Source organism: Papilio polytes, unplaced genomic scaffold (assembly GCF_000836215.1).
Source record: "Papilio polytes unplaced genomic scaffold, Ppol_1.0 DF824035.1, whole genome shotgun sequence".
Classification (NCBI taxonomy): domain Eukaryota; kingdom Metazoa; phylum Arthropoda; class Insecta; order Lepidoptera; family Papilionidae; genus Papilio; species Papilio polytes.
This window is the reverse complement of record NW_013525169.1, coordinates 619,996-642,511: the sequence shown is the minus strand read 5'-3', so window position 1 is coordinate 642,511 and position 22,516 is coordinate 619,996. Positions and strand designations below refer to the sequence as shown.

General features: G+C 33.0%; 2 protein-coding genes across 2 annotated transcripts in view; both read left to right on the top strand.

Moving 5' to 3' along the window:
• The window catches only part of LOC106100875 (G-protein coupled receptor moody), a 44,354-nt gene extending 26,431 nt beyond the window's left edge, over nucleotides 1-17,923 (top strand). The window contains exons 2-4 of the mRNA XM_013279940.1: nucleotides 13,972-14,471; nucleotides 16,190-16,428; nucleotides 16,706-17,923. Coding sequence (XP_013135394.1) covers nucleotides 14,232-14,471; nucleotides 16,190-16,428; nucleotides 16,706-17,558 — 1,332 coding nt within the window. The 5' untranslated portion in view covers nucleotides 13,972-14,231 and the 3' untranslated portion in view covers nucleotides 17,559-17,923. The remainder of the gene's footprint in view (nucleotides 1-13,971; nucleotides 14,472-16,189; nucleotides 16,429-16,705) is intronic.
• A 409-nt stretch (nucleotides 17,924-18,332) lies between these two features.
• On the top strand, nucleotides 18,333-22,260 carry LOC106100898 (G-protein coupled receptor moody-like). The gene is made up of 3 exons (XM_013279964.1): nucleotides 18,333-18,771; nucleotides 19,852-20,090; nucleotides 20,332-22,260. The coding sequence occupies exons 1-3, from the start codon at nucleotides 18,553-18,555 to the stop codon at nucleotides 21,122-21,124; spliced, it is 1,251 nt and encodes a 416-aa protein (XP_013135418.1). The 5' UTR covers nucleotides 18,333-18,552; the 3' UTR covers nucleotides 21,125-22,260.
• The last annotated feature ends 256 nt before the right edge of the window (nucleotides 22,261-22,516 follow it).

Below are 22,516 nucleotides of genomic sequence, written 5' to 3'. Positions count from 1 at the left end.
TATGCAATAATTTTGTTAGTGAAAAGAGAAAGGCAGGAGAGAGTTCAAAAGTAGTTTAGTTATGTGATGAGTTAATACTGTAATTTTTTTCTTCTGTTAACATGTGTTTGCATATTTTAACTTTTATCAACACGCCAACTTTTTTGCAATAAAAATATGTGGGATCGAAAGCACACGCATATTAAAGCGTTATAGAATAGTTCCAAATGTTGTACATTTATGCTTCGTTTGCTTACGATAAGATTACCTCTGTATTTCCTTTGGATTTAGAATCTTTAGATAATAGCTATCTGTGTACCCTGATTACATGAGTGGGATAACAGAAGAGCTCGTTCCGCTCCATCTAATCCAAGTTCGCGATACACCGACTGGGAGAATTTGTTTGTAAAAATTTAAGTATAGAAGATAAAACTTTCGCGTTTCGCTTGTAATTTTTAAAATCCTGTTCCCGTTTCAGATCAAAGCGGATTATTTACGTTTGGAAATTTAACGATTTCGTGGGCGCAGAAGAACGTAATATGCACAGTTTTAATATGAGATATCTTTCAATAATATAGGTTAAATTCGCGTAAACAGCGATAGTAGATTACGACACAGAGAAATAGGAATCTGTGAGTCAATACTTTATTTGCGACTAGCTGTTGCTCGAGACTTTATCCGCGTGAAATTAAAAACAAATTATTAAAACATAGCCTATGTTCTTAATAAGTTAGTTTTTAAAATGTGAAAGAACTTTTCAAAACGATCAAGTACTTTTTGAGTTATTTCAATACATACAAATAGACAAATCTTTTTTCTTTTTAATATTAATAGAGATAATATTTACAATGAATTTAAAGATATAATACGTCAGTTACTTTGAATCATACATTTTCCTACGGTCCAATTTTTTAACATATAGAGCTTACTTACGTGTATAGACCTGACAGGCACTATTTAACTAAAAGTCTTCGAATCTACAAAGAAAATAATCACGTCACGACAAAATTATCCAATTCTAAAAATACGTTTCGTTTCATAACAATATTTATATGAGCCAGCTGTTCAACATGACAATAAATTAAGTTGAACGTAACCTTTAGCGTCGCGAGCGACATCTGGCGGTCATCAATCAATATTTCATCATATAATTCATGATGTTTTCATGAGGCGCTTAAAACGATATTTATAAATCTAAAATTTTATGTTACTTCGTGTTTGTATAGTTGAGGCAGTTAGGAGGTTGAATGATTGGCTTTTATATTTGTGGACTCCAGCTCGAAACCTGAAAGGAATTTTTAAATGTTTTTTAAATTTCCCTTAACAAAGTTGTTATACTTGCCGACCGTTTTCTAATGGAACTGTTTGTTTGATTTATTTCTTTTTTAATTGATGTCTAATACAAGCCTCTAACATATACTCTATATTGACAAAGTATTAAGTTTGGTCTACTCAAGTAAATAATATAAAGATGGGATTGCAGTGCAGGAAGCGATTGCTGTACGATACGTGAACTGATTTCGGGCATCTGATATTTGTTAACATAATTTTAATGTGTGATTTATATGCGGACCATGATCATACCAATATGGAAGAGGCAAGTTAAGATGTAATAAGATTTATTTACATATGATAATGACGATATCTGATTTCCATTTATCGATTTTGATACCAATTGGAATAGTTAGATACATTGGATAGTCTAGTTATTTTGGACCAGACTATTCAGAATCAGGACCTTATTATTTGAATACCAACTTTCGCCCGCGATTCAAAAAAAAAACAAAAGAAAGCAGTGTGTTCTTCTAGACTAATATCTACATCTAGGCTAAAAACTCTAACAAATATCCGTCCATTCATTTAAACTTAAACATTTATAACATTACAAGCTGTTGACCGCGACTTTGTCCGCATGAAATTATGAAAATGTTATTTTATTATTTACAGTTTAAGTTATCAATAGCAAATGTCAAAATGATATGATACGACAAACCTTTGCAATCTTTCTTGATGTTGGCAGTAACTTATGTTCTCTTTCCCACATTAGGATTTTTATACAAAATATTTACCCCCTAAGTTAAATGGCGTGAAAATATATAGCCTAAAGCGTGACGTAAGTGTAGGGCTTTTTATAAAAAAAGAGTTATTCAAAAATATGCTGTAATTGCTGACATCTTAGGCAACAAAAAAGTGTGTGTTTACGCTTTATTATAATAGTATAGACTAGCTTCCGCCCGCAACTTCGTCAACGTGGTATTTATAAAAACAAAAGAAATTAGCCTATGTGTAATCCATACTATACTATATATGTGTGCTAAATTTCATCCAGATCCGTTTAGCCGTCTGCGCTACAAACTCTAACAAACATCCATCCAACTAAACTTTCGCATTTATAATATTAAGTGTAAGATTTAAAATCCTTAAATGTTGTTAAATAACGTTACAGCTTACGTTGTTTTAGGAATTCCTTCCAAGGATTACTTATAACAAAATTTAACACTCCGTTGCTAAAAGTTTCAACGAAGTTTCTTTGCACGGTAACTGTTGAACTTCTTGTTAATATCTTTTAAAGTGTCGTTAAAGTTTCTTAACTGATAACAGATAGCAACTTTAATGTCTCTCATCTCTATTTACGTATTTACAAGTTTCCGTAGTAGAAGCTACGGGCAATTTGTAGCGTCGTAGATGTAGCAACTTATGTTTTAGTAACTTATCATAGACAAGCTTGAAGTAGATTTATCGACTGATGTTTGGAGTTTGTTACAGTCCTTTACTTTATGTTAGGAGTACTAAAGATTGATTTCATGAAGGAAATGGAAATGGTGTGATAAGCAGGTGGAAGGACGGCAAAAGAGTAAAATAAATAAAATAGCTCTATTGATTTCCCCCTATAGGCATAGGACTGGTGTCCAAACTAGGGTGGTACCTAGTGTGATGAATCACCAGATCCCTGCCACCCAGACATTGAGGACAATAACAGCATAAAATCCACGGCAATTCCCTCTTAATTTGCTTGAAAATTATAACTAAGGTATATTATTCTTAATAGAATTTATTATTTATTTTATTTTATTATGTCCGTAATTACGTAACAAATAACAACAAATATCACGTACACATCTCACAATATTGAGGATAAAATACATTTCCTTATTAGATTATGTCATACCTACATCCAAATCAAATATATAAATCAACAATCAGACGTGAAATGGACATCGACGTTCGTATAAGTAACAAGGAAAACAAAGATATCTAATAAATAACTTATCCTTAATTTGCGGCGAAGAGTACGTACTTAATATATCCCATCAGGGAAACGAAACGTGGCAAAGAAACGATATATGTACACGTGACGCATCCAATTAATACTTGTTTTTCACGAGGACATCAGTACTGCTGTTGTTATTTTTTATCATAAGATGTCAAGCGTGCAATCGGCCACCTGATTCCAACAAACTGGCGAAGCGACCGCTCCCTATAGACATTCTCAATAGGGAATGCGTTGCCTACCCTTAACGGAGGAAGAGACGCACATAATAGGATGTTTCTCCTTCCTATGCGTCTCGTCCACCGACAAATCCACGTTCTCTTCCCATTTCTTTTCTTATAAGAAAAAGGGTAGGAAGGAAAAGGGAATAAAGTTGGGCCTCCGGCACCACACTCATCAGACGAAACACGGAATTGCTCCCACTTCACGCCTGTATTCTGTGTGGTCGTGGTATTACACCGGGCGAGCCGATTCATTCGATTTGTTCGTTGAATCCATAGCAATACTGCTCTGTCTCACTACTCTGCGTTAACGTTTTTCCCTCGTGTGAAAATATAAATGAGAAAAAGACTGCGTGAGGGCGAAAAGAACAAGCAAAACATTCGCACTCCTCCTTTTCATTACAATTATTCTATTATAGAATAGCTTTTGTGTTTGCCCAAGTGTTAATGAAGTATGTATTATTTAACACAAAGAAAATCAAATCTACCCTCCATTCACACCAGGCTCAAATGGTATTGTATTTGCAATATTAATATACTTTTGCGTTGTTTGAATGTTCAGTTTTTCTTTGTTAATGAACTTAATTGCAATAATCTCCTTAGAGTTGTTAAACAAGTACCCGAGAGACGAGGTTCGCTTTTGTCTCTATTTTTTTACAAATAGCGAAAGAAACATTACAAAGGTACTGATGCAAAGCTTCCAAAGTTCAAAATAAAAGAAAAAAGCTAGTAGCTATTAAACTTTAGAAGACCAATTTAACATTTATAAAAAAATACAGAAATTATTTTTAGTCATGCGAATAATATGCTCAGTTCAGAGCGGGCGCACACTTTTGTCTAAACTAAACTAAACTGTCGCACAACTGTTTAGTTTCGGTTTGATTGATATGAGCTGATATGGAGGTGCCAAATGCCAAATATACTTGGATTGGCTCAGGTAGAAAAAGAAACTATGAAAAGACTACACACATTTTTCTATTGGCATAGGAAGTTTTAGAGTCAGATTTGTAGTTTTAGATTTCAATCGGAACAAACTAACAATCAATTTCCGGTATTGCCTTGGAATAATTTCAATATTGCATAGTATTTCAAGCTTCGGATTGAATATCTGGGAAGAAATTCGTTTGAAACACACCAAAATAAATTCTATTACTAAACGTACTACCTAAACAAAAAATAATGAAGTCGCTTAATGTATTTGGAATAAAAATGAAGACTGAAAAACTGTTTAATAACGAGTTAATCTGAGTTACGGTCGAACATTGAAACGACATTTGTATATTTGTATTGACTTTGTATTAGTTTGCCACCATATATTATAAAAAAAAGGAATATCACAATTTCTAATATTAATTTAAAACAATAAAATTAGAATTCAATTGGTAAAATTAAGACTGGAATTTGAAAACAAAATTTAAATGTAATAATTACAATATCTTTATCTTTAATTACAATAATAGTTGAAATAAAGTAAATGAGACTAAAATGAAGTACAAAAACAAAATATTAAAATGTAAAAGGTATTTTTTTTAAAAGTATTAAAATTAAATTTCGTATATACAATAAAACGTATTTTTCTAATCCAGTATTAGGCCGTTACCAAAATTGATTAAAAACTCTTTACGTTTGAATCTTTAAAAATAAATATCAGCGCCGATCCTAATTCGCAAGCATTACGCTCTAACTATTATGCAGCAGTGACGCAGATCCGAGAATTAAGTTCAACAAAGTGGATCACGAAATGTTCCGACTTGAATGTTCCGCTCTAACAGTGTAGTTCGAAATTAGTCAAGCTATATCGAAATCTATATACTAATACCCTTACTTAGGGTAGGCTCCGAGCCCCTCGGTGGGGACTTATAGTGAGCTGGTGATGATGATAATATCGAAATCTAATATGTTTTAACTAATTTAGCTTATGTTTTGAAAATTCCAATAGTTAAATCACGCAAGAGTAGCAATGTCAATAGAAAAAAAAATTAAAACACTTTGTTTTTAAAAGAGAAATATTTTCGAATGTTCTTGAGGACATCAAAATTATCCTTTACAGTATTTAAATTGGACAAATAGTTTAGAAGATATCGCGAACACAAATAACAAGGGTAACGGAAAAATCAGTTTACAAGCTACCAGGCTTAGAAATGTGGATTCTTGCATGGGTACATTTCTGTTATTACGTAGATTACTACTAAGTTAATACTTTTGGTAATAGGTTGAAAAAAGGGCGAACGTAAGTTTTGAACTTTTAAATTTTACGCGGACGAAGTCGCGGGCAAAAACTAGTATTTAAATATATAGATGAGCTTAAATAGATCTGTATGAAAACTCATTTAAATGTTCTGATCGTAAATATGAAAGTTAAATTAATAAATATAACAGAAAATTTATTAAGTTAACGTAAGCTTAATTCTAAAGTTAAGACGATAATGAAGTTATTTTATTAAAATTTATCACTGACTATATAATTTCATTGGCTAATTACTGTACAATATTGGGTTCTTGAGAAAATTTATTGCATAATCTGTGTCCCACGGGTGCAAGAACTTAAAATAATTCGTTTAAATACGACATTCAATGTTAATAATATGAAATTTTAAAATTAAAACATTATGAGGCAGAATGACATTGAATAATAATAGAATAAATACATTTAAATTGGAGTTCTGTCTGTTTGTACTGTTAAATGAAAAATTTCAGATTTTGGGAGAATGATGTATTATCGAAAATCGCGCTTAATTTTTTTGTCTGTCTGTTTGTCCGCAAGCCGCGTTTGTTTCGATACGGCTGGGGCAATTTCGACGGGACTTTCACTGCAGGATAGCTGACATAGATAGGCATATTAGAGGCTACTTTTTTAATTCCGCGTTGTTAAAAACGCAACGGAACGGGTAACTTAACGGGTGGTCCAAATTTGCGCTAACGAAATTTGCGGGCGAGAGCTCGTGAAATAATAATAACTAGTAGAATTTATAGCAAGTAAATGAGAGCTAAATGTACATAATAAGATTACAATATACATTCGATTTCAAAACTAATAAACTAAATGAGAATAAATATGTATAACCTAATTCCGAACAGATATTCTCGTCAGCGTCTTTTGAAGTTAGCTGAGTGGCCCGATGTTTGCTATAAGACCGTTATGAAATTGACAGAATTCCATTTTTTTCGTTCGGGGCGACATCTTTAATGGTTCGTGTAGTGTCCGCTTTATGGCCTCTTCATCATTTTCAGCCATTCCTGAAACAAATTGCTTCTGGTGTAATGGGCTTAGGGTCTCGGGATGTTCTGCCTATATTAGATTTATATATGAAATAAACGACCTTCTACTATCTTGTGTAAGCTGAAAATTTTAATAACAAGGATTTATTCCAGTAATCAGTTGTATTGTCCAGTGGTTTTTCAAAAATGTAAGTTACAGGCAGATTATCGACCAACTAGCTTATTTATTCTTAGTCCTATGACTTCAATAAAACATGATAGCACTATTTAAACGTATGTCTGAAATTAATAGTCACTATATTTTATCTAAAAATGTCTTGTAGAAACATTCAATATCTACATTTTTTTCACAATCTTACTCTTACCTAATATTATAATTGCGAAAGTGTAGATGGATGGATGGATAGATGGATGGATGGATGGATGTTTGTTAGCGTTTGTAGCCTAAACGGCTGAACGGATCTCCATTAAATTTGGCAAAGGTTTAGAGCATAGTCTGGAAGAACGCATAGGCTACTTTTTATCTCTGGAATAGTTAGATAATAGTTCTCGTGGGATTTATTAATTTAGTTTTTTAATGTTTACTCAATCATTCTGCAACGGTTCTTATTGAAATTTGGCACAGATATAAAACAAAGTCTGCAGTACTCATGGGATAAGCTTCATCCCAGAGAAATATCCGGTTCCCGAAGGATACGTAGCTTTTTGTAATTTATATAGTTTGTATGTTTTCTAATACCACGCGTACGAAGTCGCGGGTAACAGCTCGTAAAAAATAAAAGACTAGGACATGGTTCACGACAATAGTCGAATGGGATTTGAAACTTCGAAAGCAACATCGGTAGTCCGTACCCCAAACCATTAGGCCATTGGCGCTAATTTGTCGCTTAATTTCCCATTAACATAAGCAATTTTTTAATACTTTACAGCGGTCTCTTCTTAAGTTGACAATAATATAATTATCGTAAATTATAATACTTAGTACATAACATTACAATAAATGACAGCTAATAAAAAGTTAGAGTTGCGCACTTAACACTCGGGTTACTTAACGCAGCCAAAACGCGTCCCGCAAACGATAAAGTACTCACATAAATCACTTGAATGTTGCTTCCCCGTAGATTTTCACGTAATAATACGTCTAGGAGCACCGCTCGGTTAATATTACGCCAATGTATTAACTGCGCGTAAGATAACAACTTTGTTTAGATCCAAAAGATATACGATTGAAGTTGCGTTCCGTTTTAGATTTATGCTTTATCGTTGTTTACAATGTGATTCTCGGGCGAAGGAAGTAGGTCTGTGATAGTACTATAGGGCCTTGAGGTTTGTCGCTATTTGTCGGTATGAAATCCATATTAAAAAACAGCATAAATTGTTTATATGCATTTATTATATGCAGTTATATGCGTTTAAATTAATTTATTACTAACTAGCTGTTCCCGTGCGGCTTCATCCGCATGAAATTGTGAAAATTATCAAAAAATAACAAACAAAGACAACAAAGACAAACCTCGACAGTCTTGCTTCCTTGATGTTCGCAGCAACTTATGGTCGCTTTCCCACATTAGGGTTTTTATCCAAAATATTTACCACCTAAGTTTAATGGTGTGAAAATATATAGCCTAAAGCGTGACGTAAGTGTAGGGTTTTTTATTTAAAAAAGAGTCATTCAAAAATATGCTGTAATTGCTGACATCTTAGGCAACAAAGAAGTGTGTGTTTACGTTTTATTATAATAGTATAGATTAATCATGTATACTTATAATCGAATAATAAGTTAGAAAAGCAACAAAACAATGAATCGACTTTTAAAACCGATATGTTTTTGGAAGTTAAATTAAGAAGAGAAACAATAATATTTATGCTACATTTTCGAATTTACATTTACATTTATTTAGAAATAATGCTTCTTTATAAATCTATCAAAGATAAACTAAACTGCTGCTAAATTTTATGTCGCTTTATTTATATTGAAATCAAATGGCACAAAACAAGCAAAGCGATTCCTAATGAAAAATATTCCTCCGTCGAGCGTTAAAAGATAAAGTCATTTTACGTCTCATTATGGAGAAAAATTTAATACAGCGTTTGTTGAACTTAATAGTATTAAAATTACCTAATCTCGAGTTAAATTATTCGTAGGAATGTTTTATCACTTTTGTCAAGTGAATTTAATTTATTTTCAGAGTAGAAAACATTGTTATTGCTTATTATAAGATAGGATTTGGGACCATTCATGTGTACGTGAAATTAAAGTACAAATATTAAAACAATTCTTCGCTCCGTAAGCACCGTTTACAATCTCACAGACGTCCAATTAAAAAAAATGGAGTTTAAGCTTGGCTTTACCATTTAAGACGCTGTTACCTATATGTTGTTTCAGTATATGGTTTTTAAACAGCTACTGTGATCTAGTCATCCCTATCACCTTACTTTGTACTTCATCTTACTTATATTATAAATGCGAAAGTTTAGATGGATGGATGTTTGTTAGAGTTTGTAGTCTAAACGGCTGAAGGGATCTCGATGATATTTGGTATAGACTTAGAGCGTAGTCTGGAAGAACATATATGCTACTCACTTTTGTTTTATTTAATTACCCGCGGACGCAGTCGGGCGGAAGGTACTCATCTATAAATAAAAAAGAACAGCAATATATTTTCGTATGTATGCAATAAAAACCCAAATACGTAATTACCCAGTCAAAACATTTTATAGAACTAAAACTATCAAAAAACTAGATCAAAAAAATTACAGATTATAGCTTTTATACGTGCATTCGCATAAAAATTGTTACCAAGCATTATTTGTGTGCCAAATTCATATATGTTTGTAGAGTTGCAGAATCACCCGCTGCGTCTTGTCGGCGCCGCGCAGGAAGAGAATTTTCATTCACAACCACACACAGTTCCCTAACCTTTTGGCCCATCACCAAATTCTCTTCTACTGGGATTTTTATTGTTAAAAAACTTACCTACATTTTCATTACACCAAGTCAACTTGCCTCTGCAGATACTCTTAAAACAAATGATACCATTTTTGTATAACAGGTTCATAGTACTAAAATGAGTATTTTTTGAATAAAAAAGTCATGATTTTTTTTCGTTCATCTCTTTGCAACTAGGCGACGAAGCCTATTGTGATAATTTTTATTTCAACAACAAAAAATCAGAACGCGTGAATTTCGGATTATCATTTCACATTTCCCTATTTTTTGTCAGCATAAGGAACAATAATAAAAAATTATCTCACAGCCGCATTTGCGACAAACGAGACAACAGAAAATGTATAAAGTAATTTATTAAAAAATGTAGGTTATTGCATGATTTTTGATATTATAAAATTACGTGATTTGTGTACATTAATTAAATGATTATGAACTACTTTTGTGGGTTTTTACATTTAAGTGAAGCTTTTTCTTAGGTCAACGTTAATATTTACGATAAGATTAAAAATACATAGCATAAAATGTGTCGTGTGTTTAGTGTTTTTTTTGAAGAAAGAATGATTCCAAAATATGTTGTGATTGTTGACATCTTACGTCACAGGGTGGTGTGTTTTACGCTTTATTATATTAGTAAAGATTGTGCACCTGACAACATTATATGTAACACGGAAGAGCGGGCCTTCCTAACACAATTGCCTATTGGTTACTTAAAAGGAAGTTCTTACATCTGAATAATTTGTATAAACTATTTTTATATCAATAACATTTTCATTTTGACTTACCTAAGTTTGTAAATTAAATATCACAGTAAAAATAATAGAAATTAATGAACAATTACATAATTATGCAAAACGTAAGCTGATGCGCTTACTCTTACTCACATATTACTGTTTTCTTTGCTTATTATTGAAATAAACTAATTTTCGTTATTATGTAACTGAAGTTTTGTGAACTTTTTTTGCCTATTTAATAAAATAACTAATAGGCTATAATACAAAAAAGTTTTAACGCCATCAATTCTAATAACATTAACACTTGACGGTTATCTAAACAATATTCAAATCATTAGTATTACAGTTACATCCCTTATTAAAACAAATATAGATTTAATGAACGTAATGTTGTCGAAACTCACACGACGCTTAACCAATGCTATTACAGTTTGTTTTTATTTTATGATACACCACAATTTAAATCGTTAAAACTGTTCCTTGCACCGTAACTTTAAATAAGCTCCATCTATTAATAAAATAAGGCAATTAAATTCTCAGCTAAAAGCGATAACGTCTTCAACAATTCACAATTCACGTTTAAACTAATCTTTTTTCTACAATTTGCACAATTTCTTCACACGACGTAAAGTATGAACTTAATTTTATGATTCTGTTGTCTGCCATAGATTGATTTTAGTGCTAAATTGTTATCAACGATGTTTGACAGTTTATTGTTAATAAACGTTTTTATAGTAAAGCTATAATCTTTATCGTAGCTGTGAGAACGACTTGGGTCTGCCGATTCTGCGTTTAATGTTAACAATGTCGCCATTTTTGAACACTTTTTTGACGCAAAAAATCATTATTTTTGAATATTTATATTAAATAAATGTGGTAGATAACTGTAATAAATTCAATTGTCTACATTTTTCCTTAGTGGAAAATAAACCTCATGACTGTGAAACCGCATCTTATTCATTTTAACGTCCATATAGAATATTAAAACGACTCACGATTTAGTCACTTTTTGTTATTTATTTGTTTTTAGCGTATTAATTGCTTTTTAGAAATATTAGAGACAGTACTACACAGATAGTGTAAAAAGGTTGCCGGCAATTATTAGAAAAAGTTACGTATACGAGATGAAATTTTTCAAACATTTAAAAATACTTAATTACTTCGCGATGTCAAATATTAGAATGGAATTTCTCAATAAATAAATAATGTAATGAAATGTATACTGTTTAAATTTTTTAGAACTGCTGTATTCTAAATTAAATAGAAGTATCCATTACAAGTGACCCGTTAGGTCATTCAACCGAACTAATCGCAAGCTAAGAGAAAATCCAGTTTCCCACCGGCGCCGCCGCGGCGCTCGCAGCGGGTCTGCATCTCAACATGAATCACTTATGCAATGGACACTTAAGTAGTCGCTACTTAGTTCCATTGTCGTCTATCTACGAATGATATAATCTTTTATAGTATTCTTGACGAAAATGGATAATGAAAATGATAAATTATTCAAATTTTACAAGAACAAGGAGAAAGATGAAATTCAATCTGCTCTTACTGAGAAACTATCACCTTTATTAGGGCAATTTATTATTAATTATTATTATTATTTAATCATCATCATCATCACCAGCTCAATATACATCCCCACCGAGGGGTTCGGAACTAAATTAGGGGGACTAGGCCATAGTCAACCACACTGGCCCAGTGCGGGTTGATCGACCTCGCACACATCTTTGAATTTCTTCGCCGATATGTGCAGGTTGTATCACCATGTTTTCCTTCACCGTAAGAACTTCGAGTAAATTATGTACATATGAGAATTCGAAAAATCGAAAATCACATTGGCACATGCGGGATTCGAACCCAAGACCTGTAGATTACAAGTCAAGTGCTTAAACCACTGAGCCACCGACGCTCCTTTATTTAGTGAAAGCTTTTATTTATGTATCTTTTTGATGAATAGGAATGTTGGTATAATACTTTAGAAAAACGTCAAGTTGTCAAGAACTGAAGTAGGATTTTATTTAGCGAAAAACAAAAAGTCTACATGTATTATGAAGAATATTAAATTAAAAATATCGGTTATATCAGCGAAGCATTTGACGTCAACAACGAGCGGCAAATGCGCGATATCTCTTACCACTTAATAAAGCATTCATTCTTATGGTAAACAATATTAAGTCTTCGCCCGACCCAAAAATGTATTCTAGGTCGCCGGCCATTGAGATGATTGCGTTTGGGTGGAAAGTGTCACAAAGTCATTGCTTATTCCGGCCCTATTTAACAACCTCCGACTTTACAACATTAATTAGAAATTGTTTTTATTTAGCTAGTTATTCTAACATCATTTACATTTGTTTTATAAATCTTTGTCATAGATAACAAAAAGTTTTTTACTGCACAACTATTTTAGTATTATTTCCGTAAATATTACAAGTTCACATGGAATAAAAAAAACGTACAGACGAATTGAGTACCTCCTTCTTTTGGGAAGTCGGTCAACAAAGGATTTATTTTTCTAGGGTACTAACTTAGCTTGTAAGTTTTTGTTTGAATAAAGTCTAAGTGTAACTTTTAAAGTTATTACTCAGTATATGTCTATTGGACGATATTTAATGGGAAAACGTAATAGTAGTTTCGCAAGCTCTTGAATATTGCTTTTAATTCCCATGTCGATAGCTTGACTACTTTATTCAGATTAGATAGCTGCTCCTACTGCAATCACTAGCGAATTTTTAAACTTACCATATCATACTAATGTTATAAATGCGAAAGTTTAGATGGATAGATGGATGTTTGTTAGAGTCTGTAGCCTAAACTCCTGAACGGATCTCCATGAAATTTGGCACAGGTTTAGAGCATAGTCTAGAAAAACACATAAGCTTTTTATTCCGGGAATAGTTACGGTTCCCGTGGAATTATTTTAGATTTTTAATGTTTACTCGATCATTCTGCAACGGTTCAACATATCTCAATGAAATTTGTCACAGACATAAAATAAAGTCTGGAGTACACATGGGATAAGGTTCGTCCCCGAGAAATGTCCGGTTCCCGAGGGATACGTATTTTTTTTTATTCGTATAGTTCGTATGTTTTCTAATATCACGCGGACAAAGTCGTGGGCAACAGCTTGTATACAATTAACATTAATGTTTTAGTAATATTTTCCCGGATAATGAATATCATTAAAATTTTTATTTTTCCCACCTGTAAGAAAAATCATTAAATACTCATGCGACGAACAGAGGCAGGATAACTGTTAAGATTCCTGGCATACTCGTATATATCAATATTGACACCAACTACGGAAGTCGGATAAATCCTTATCTATTGTTCAGTTTCATTAATGAGAAGTTAATGATTCCCTTAATGGTGTATCATTATTAATATGACTATCATATTGACACAGCGGTAATAGTTAAGACAACATTACGAGTACTACTAAATGCATGAAACAAACCAAATACTCGTAATATCTTGCGTTACAAATTAAACGTATTACAGTAGACACTTGAAATCGATGACAGATAGGCAAGTTTTATTATTAATTTATTATAAATTAATTATTTTAATAAATGTAATAATTATTTTATTAATTGACAGGTCACGCATGCGACACGGATGGAGCCGAGGTCCAACTGATAGTCGACACTTCCTGACCAGCTGTGACCCGACGCGGCCGCTCATCGGCAAAATGCCTTATCACAGACACTATTACCAGCCTCTTATTGATAGAGTCGTACTGGGAGATTTATCAGTCGTCAACGCAACCCGAACGCGTGCCCACATAAACGAAGTCATTATGTAAAATATTATCATGGAACAAACATTCAGAATTAAAATTGTGACCGGTTGGTGTTAAAATGGGTGATTTGTTACCGAGTATACCAAAGAGTACGTTGTCGAGTGAAGTAGACGGGTACAACTGGAGTGTTGTGGGATTGGATGACTATAAATCTGATGCGGAATTGGCTGCAGTAGAACTATTCAAAGATTATCCCGAGGGATTGTTACGGTTTGCGTCGGTTTGCTGCGTGCTGTTCATGCTGGTCGGGATACCCGGCAATCTTATTACTATTATTGCGTTGGCAAGATGTAAAAAGGTGAGATCTATTAAATATTTATGGTTACAATAATGCGAAATAGTACAAAGCATGTGTTTACTGTTTAACTTTATAACACACTAGCTTTCGCCGGCGACTCTGTCCGCGTGGAATTAAAAAAACAAAAGTGTGTCTATGTGTTCTCCCAGACTATCCTCTAAGTCTATGCCAAATGTCATCGAGATCCGTTCAGCCGTTTAGGCTACACACCCTGGTAAACATCCATCCATCCGTCTAAACTTTCGCATTTATAATATTAGTAAGATTTGATTTAAAACACATTTTACCACCTTGAAAATATATTGGTAACGTAATTTAAATATACAACCGTTTTGTCTATGAACATTATATTGAAATAATAAACTTAACAATTGTTCATTCATCAAAAGTTATTGATCATGTTATCAGTTTTACGACACGATTGTTTCATAATTACAAACTATTACGTCAACTCTTTTCTAAAAAAACTTGTGACACAAAAAGGATAAGACAGTTTTTTATAATGAAAAATTATATTTTGTTATTTACATATGTCAAATTATCAATTACAAATGTCAAAATGACATGACATTATGACAAACCATGGCAATCTTGCTTCCTCGATGTTGGCTGCTACTTATGGTCTCTTTCCCACATTAGGGTTTTTATCTAAAATATTTACCCCCTAAGTTTAATGGCGTGAAATATATAGCCTAAAGCGTGACATAAGTATAGTACTTTTTATTAAAAAAATATTCAAAAATATGCTGTAATTGCTGACATCTTAGACAACAAAGAAGTGTCTGTTTACGCTTTGTTATAATAGTATAGATTTCATCGAGGTTATCCTTAGCTACTATCCTATTTAACAAGATTATACAGATATTTTAGTATTCAGACAACACTAATGGAGATATTTACTAATTTTATTTAATAGCCTTAGAACTATATTCTATTAGTTTGTACTTAATTATCTTTACAATAGTAATCTCATGCAATAAATACCAATTAATACTGTCGATAATTTTAGTTAAATATAGTTAACTTAATTTATAAATAACCACTGTCTCGTAGGTCAGTGATCTCTTCATATTAATTTAATGTTGGAAGAATCGTGATAAGCATTCATTTGTCATAATGTTATGTAACCAGTTATGATAACGAAGTTTTTTTCGGTGATTTGTAAGGAACTGTTTTTGTTTTTCTTATCGCATTTCATAATAGTTTATTATAAAATTGGGTCATTTTTTAGATCCGTATATAAAGAGTACAAAATATACTAATTAGAATAATAAGAAACCTAAAAGTTTGCTTAGCGTCAAAAATAATTTAATTCTTACATTTTATCAATTAACTAGCTGTTCCCGTGCGGCTTCATCCGCATGAAATTATGAAATTTTATTTTATTGTTTACATCTGTTAAATTATCAATAGCAAATGTCAAAATGACATGACATGACAAACCTTGGCAATCTTGGTTCCTTTATGTTGGCAGCAACTTATGGTCTCTTTCCCACATTAGGGTTTTTATCCAAAATATTTACCCCTAAGTTTAAAGAAGATATATAGACTAAAGCGTGACGTAAGTGTAGGGCTTTTTATTAAAAAAGAATTATTAAAAAATATGCTGTAATTGCTGACATCTTAGGCAACAAAGAAGTGTGTGTTTAGGCTTTATTATAAGAGTATAGATTATTTAATTTACTCTACGTATAATCATAATTACATTTAATTTTCAGGTTCGTAATGCGACAGCGGTGTTTATAATGAACCTGTCCTGTTCCGATCTCTTGTTCTGTTGCTTCAACTTACCGCTCGCCGCGTCCACATTCTGGCAGCGGTCATGGGCGCACGGCCGCACGCTCTGCAGAATGTTCCCGCTGGCAAGATACGCTCTGGTTGCTGTGTCCCTCTTTACTGTGCTGGCTATCACAATAAACAGATACGTTATGATATCACATCCGAGATTGTACCCCAAGTATGTATCTTAATTTTTTATTGTATCATACTTTATAATACCTAGCTTTGGTTGCTTTTTTGTATCGTATTTTAAAGTTATTTATTTTATTTACATTAAAGTAGAGTTGAAATATACACGCAAATTACTACTTCTGAAAATAATTCAGAAAGCTGATCATAAAAACGTAGAAATAAACCTAATAAAGTTTAAACAAAATCTTTTGCATAGCTATTACGCTTCAATTCGATCTTGTTTTCTATTGTGTATACTTTAGAACTTTTTTTTTTTTATACAGGCTCTACAAGCGCCAATACTTAGCAGTAATGGTCGCCAGCACATGGATATTCTCGTTTGGAGCTCTAATAGCGACATGGCTTGAAAAATGGGGTCGCTTTGGACTTGATCAATCCATCGGTTCCTGTTCCATTTTACCGGACAGCAGTCACAGATCTCCGAAAGAATTTCTATTCGTCGGCGCGTTCATGCTTCCCTGTCTGGCGATAGTCATCTGTTACGCGAGAATTTTTTGTATCGTCAGAGAAGCTGCTAAAAGATCAAGAGCGCCGGCAAGAGGAAGACCTAGAGCTGTACCTGGTCTCGAAGATTCCGCTATGGGATCCGCGTCGACAGCATTAGAACGTTCTCCCGGGCCAGAAAATGGTGTTAACCACACCGCTGTACCACCGCGAAGGGCTTTATTGGCACCGCCTGCTTTACATTGTCCCCCTACTCCAGGCCCGGAACGATCATCATCCTCAGGTGTAGATACTCTCGATGGACATGATGAAGAATGTGTCCTAGATGGGAAACCGCGAACACCGAGCGGCGGGGAGACGGCTAAGCGACTGCGACTGGCAGCCGTAGCTCTAAGGCGGTCACCTGCGCCAGTGAGGCCACCTCGATTAACTCCCAAAGACAGGAAACTTCTGAAGATGATAATGGCGATCATGCTGTCCTTTTGGGTGTGTTACTTACCCATAACTTTGACGAAGTTATTCCGTGAGTTTACTTCACACCCTGCGGCTAACATCGCTGGGTATTTGCTGATATATTTAACCACTTGTATCAATCCTATCATCTACGTGGTGATGTCGAGCGAGTACCGGCAAGCGTACAAGAACTTGCTCATGTGTCGTAGAAAGGCGTGACGATCGCCCGGCGAAGGCGTCTCCGAGAAACGCCCGCCGTGACTAGTCGTGACTCACTGAACAAATCTGTGCGTAACAATGATAAAGCATTACCAAGATTCGTTTTGTGTAAACTTAGTGAATAGACATCGAACATTGTAATGTGCGTGGTGTAGCAGTGACATCGATCTGAATTTTATTGCATTTATTTCCTAAATTAAGTTAAAATGTAAGCGTGCCGTCCGTGTGTTAAATGAATGAAGCGTGTAATTGTGTCAAACGAAACAAATTTTATATCAATAATAGTCATTGTTAGATTTAATCGTGGTAGGTTTTGTTTCGATAATAGTTGTATTTTAAACAAAAAATATGTTAGTATTTAAATACTCGTTTAGACATTTAATAATATACTTAAATATTACAAAATCTTAATTTCAATGACTGATATTGTTAACAATATTTGTAAAAATAAGTTTTATACAAAAAATTGTAAAAATATCGAATTGTAAAACTATTTTATTTAGTCTCGATAAAACTTTGTGTATGAAAAATTTTAAAGTTGAAAAGACCTTGAAACCCAAATTTATATTTTTCTTGTGATAAAATGTATCATAAAGGATCGTAAGAACAGATCATCTTATTTGTAAAACCAACATTAATGAGTCATTGATACGAAACTGGTATTTACTGACGATCTCTATCGATTACTACATTTATAAAAATAGATGAAAATGTAAATCAAACTACAGTATGCAAATTATTGTTATAGTGTTTACCTGATTACATTAAATTATGTACAAGGTTATAAATGACAACAAAAATGTACTAAACATCTAAATTTATTAATAAATTGTTAAATTCAATAATCCGTGACAATTGCAAACGTTTATCAACGGGTCAAACCCATTGGACGTCCGTTGCTGACTCATAAGGATACATTCCAGTAAAAATGACCACAATGACGATGGTTTACAATAACATTTAATAATTAATATTTGTGAACGTATGTCGTGTGATGTTGAAAATGAATCAAAGTGATCTTGTGAATGTTTTAAAACGTAATTTATCTGTTTTGAATTATAATGGTACTGTTAAGGAGTTGGGTGAGGTGAAGCTGTTTACGAACTATCCGGATGGCTTGCTTACCTTCGCAGCTGCTTGTTGTACTCTCTTCATGTGCATTGGTATTCCTGGCAACTTGATAACTATCATCGCCCTCGCTAAATATGAAAAAGTAAGTGTAACATTTTTTCTTAATTGTTTTTTTTTTTAAAAAATAGCTAAACCAGTTGAGAAGGCGTAGATCAATATAAGATTGTTCAAGATTCAGTATTTATTATCATGATTTACATTAGTTTAGTTTTTAGTTTCATAAAACGTAATATGTATTTTGATTTAAACAATCTTGTTACTGTCTATGGTCTCGGTAAATGTTTTAAATTTGTCTTTGAAAAAAGTAATTAGCAGAATTATTGTCAATTTAGACACGTAAAACCCATACATAGTCTAATCAGAAATTATAAACACTCTCCATATTGCGGAAAAATATGGAACTATTACTGTCCTTGCGTTCATTCGAAAGTTTTGTAACATAAAAGCCGAGTAAAGTACTCCCAGATCAGGGTTGTTACATTATTGGTTAGATTATAATTAAGAATATTGTCGTCTACATCATACATCGTACTGAAATTAGACGTAACAATAAGTTACCTTTTATAGGCAGTGGAAACCAACGCGTTTACTGCGCACGTCGTTTGTTTTATTTAATTACTCAATGTTTTCCTGTTTGTATCAGTAACTATGCCTTGTTTAATGATAATTACACTAAGACTGATTTTTAAATAACATATACAAATATTGTTAACATAGTGTAGTACAAGAAATGACGACATACGATACAAAAGATAAATCATGCGGCTTGATAATAAAATATGAATCACTTTTCCTGGCCTAAGACAACACAAATGTAAGAAACATTAGACTACTTACTATTAGGATAATAATAAATATTAAACAGTAATAATAACAATAAGTTATCTTTGTATGATGAAGCGTGTTAAGTGCATCAGGTTAATAATTTTGTTTTTTACAAATTGAGAGTGTAGTCTAATAGTTTCGTCGTAGAATCACCTTGAAACCTGAACAGATACTTAAAGCTACACAAGATAAAAATAATCTAAATAATCGAAAAAGTAATCTACGTTTGCGCATGTTAGAATACCATTAGAGCGCATATCCAGACATAAAAATGCACAAAAATGTCAATAGTATTGAATTTTCGACACTAAGATTTTTTATTTATTTTTTCTTGCAGGTTCGCAACGCAACCGCGATATCTATAATGAATCTTTCCTGCTCTGATCTTCTATTCTGCTGCTTCAATCTTCCACTCGCCGCATCAACATTCTGGCAGCGGTCATGGAAGCATGGCCGCGTCCTCTGCCGGATGTTTCCTTACGCGCGCTACTCTCTTGTTGCTGTTTCACTCTTCACTGTCCTCACGATCACTATCAACAGATATGTCATGATCTCGCATCCAAACATCTATCCTAAGTAAGTATACTTCAGCTTTCTATCATATACTTACAAGTTAAATGTTTTAGGTTGTTCATTGATAGAAGGGCTTCCTATTAGTGCAACATTTTATTTTATTGATCTCTGAAATTAATAATATTCTCTGTACTCGTGAATAAGGTTTGAATATCTATTTTGTTTCTAACAAGCTTCAAAAAATTTCTATTATACTCTATACCAAATATTTCTTCAAATTCTAAACGTACTTTTTTGTCACCAGGTTATACAGACGTCGATATCTAGTGCTGATGTTGTTATGCACTTGGATTTTCCCTTTCGGTGCATTGATACCTACGTGGTTTGGTAAATGGGGTAGTTTCGGACTCGACACATACGCCGGCTCTTGCAGCATACTACCGGACGATCATGGCCATTCTCCAAAGAGGATCTTATTTGTTGTACTCTCTCTACCTCTGGTAGCAATAATCTTTTGTTACCTAAGAGTATTTCATATTGTCAGAAAAACAACACTGGCAGCAGGCGGTCCAGTTATGCGTAAAACAATAAAATTAGGCCAAGAAGATTCATCCAGTTCAAGTGAACGACGATCTAAATCTATTCCATGTCACTACATCGATGTGACAAAAGACAACTCTTCAGCATCAATGCATAGTTTAAACAACACACCAGCTGATTCCTTACAAAATGTCAGATTTGAATTGAATGAAAAAAATGATAGTGATATTATAAATGTCCCACGAATTTCAAATAAAACCGCTGCAAGTTTCCGCAGAACTGTTCTAAGGAAATCATTAGCACTGGTGAAGCTATCGCTACCGACAAGAAAGGACAAGAAGTTGGGTACAATGATAATGGCGATTATGATTTCCTTTTGCATGACTCATCTTCCGATAACGGTAACGAAGTTGGTTCATGATTACACAGCTCACCCGTATGCGAACATCGCCAGTTATATTCTATTGTATATGGCGACTTGCATCAACCCTGTTATATATGTCGTCATGTCAAATGAGTACAGACAAGCTTATAAAAATTTGTGGAAGTGTCGATGACACAAATTCTAGTGAACAAACCGTTCTAACTAGTTGTCTTATCGTATATCAATTTCGATTTTTGTCTCATTATTGAAAGTACGAAACGAAAAAAAATTATAGAAGATTTTTAATTCCATATTGGTCTATTTATATCTTCTTTTTATTTATCGATGTTTGTTTTAACCGCTTGATTTATAGGGTTACAAATTCAAAGATAGAAATAAGATTGTACAAAACATTCCTTGGAGTAAAATATTTTTTCATCTATGAAAAGCATCACATTTTTATAAAACTAAACTAAAAGTGATTTTAATCGCTACGTATGTTGTGGATAATTTGTATATACGTTTTAAATAAGATAATATTAATGTACTTATGTCAAGATAAGAAGCATGTTAATGATGACATAATTATTATTTTCAAAACTGTGAATTAAATTCTTAAACCATAATAAACCTTGACACCAAGTTATCCCGCTTCTTTTTGAGAAGGAAAGGGAAGGCAATAGATATGCTTTTTTACTGCGCAGAAGCTTTGCCGATAGCCTTATGACGTCACGAGTTAACGGTAAGCAAACGCGGAACGCAGTCGGTATTAAAGGCAAGGAAATTTATCGGCAAACCTTGTGCGCACGAGTGATTTTCATTACGATTTTACATAATGTTAGATAATTAGTATTAAGTAATTGTAAATACGTTGTCATGTCGATTTGTGCAATAAAATAAAATAACATGTAGTATGAGATACTCGTAAGATAATTGTCAACAATATTTAGTTAATATACTGTTATTATTTAATCCTGAACGTGGGTCTGATAGATTTATTTTGTATTTTAAGAAAAAAATAATTTAATGTTATAAAAATAATCAAAGAGAAAAACCACCTTTTAGATATGAATTTGAAATGTTAAATTTTGTATGGTAGAAATAAGTAAAATATTCCGCAAGTTACTCAAAATAATGATATTATATACCTTTCTCGGTTTGTATTCATATAATGTAAATAATGTTTCTAAATAAACGAACAACGCTGTTGTTACAAAGAAATGTATGAACCAAAATGGTACCAAAGACCAAGAAATTCAGGGGCCATAACCCCAAGTCATTGAAATTACCAAAGATGTATCTAAACTAAATAAAATAACAATACGTTGACATGACCTTGTTTTATTAAACTTATTCCTCCATATGAAGTTTTGAAGGAAGTAGGGACCATGCATAAAACTGAGAAAAAATTCAATCTTTTTGCTCAATAGTGGCATTTATCTTCGTACCGCAATGTGTTAAAGTAAACCAATAAAAGTAACAATTAGAAAGTAAATTACAATATTTTATAGCGTAATTGTAAAGCGTGAAAATGTAAAGAACGAAGACAAATAAAAATAGTGATTAAAACCAATGTGAGAATTGC

Bases quoted from the DNA above. Each gene is read 5' to 3' on its own strand.
- LOC106100898 (XM_013279964.1), top strand. From the start codon at position 18,553: ATGTTGAAAATGAATCAAAGTGATCTTGTGAATGTTTTAAAACGTAAT. The intron at 18,772-19,851 runs GTAAGTGTAACA...TTTTTCTTGCAG, and splicing joins CCCTCGCTAAATATGAAAAA to GTTCGCAACGCAACCGCGAT. The intron at 20,091-20,331 runs GTAAGTATACTT...TTTTGTCACCAG, and splicing joins CATCCAAACATCTATCCTAA to GTTATACAGACGTCGATATC.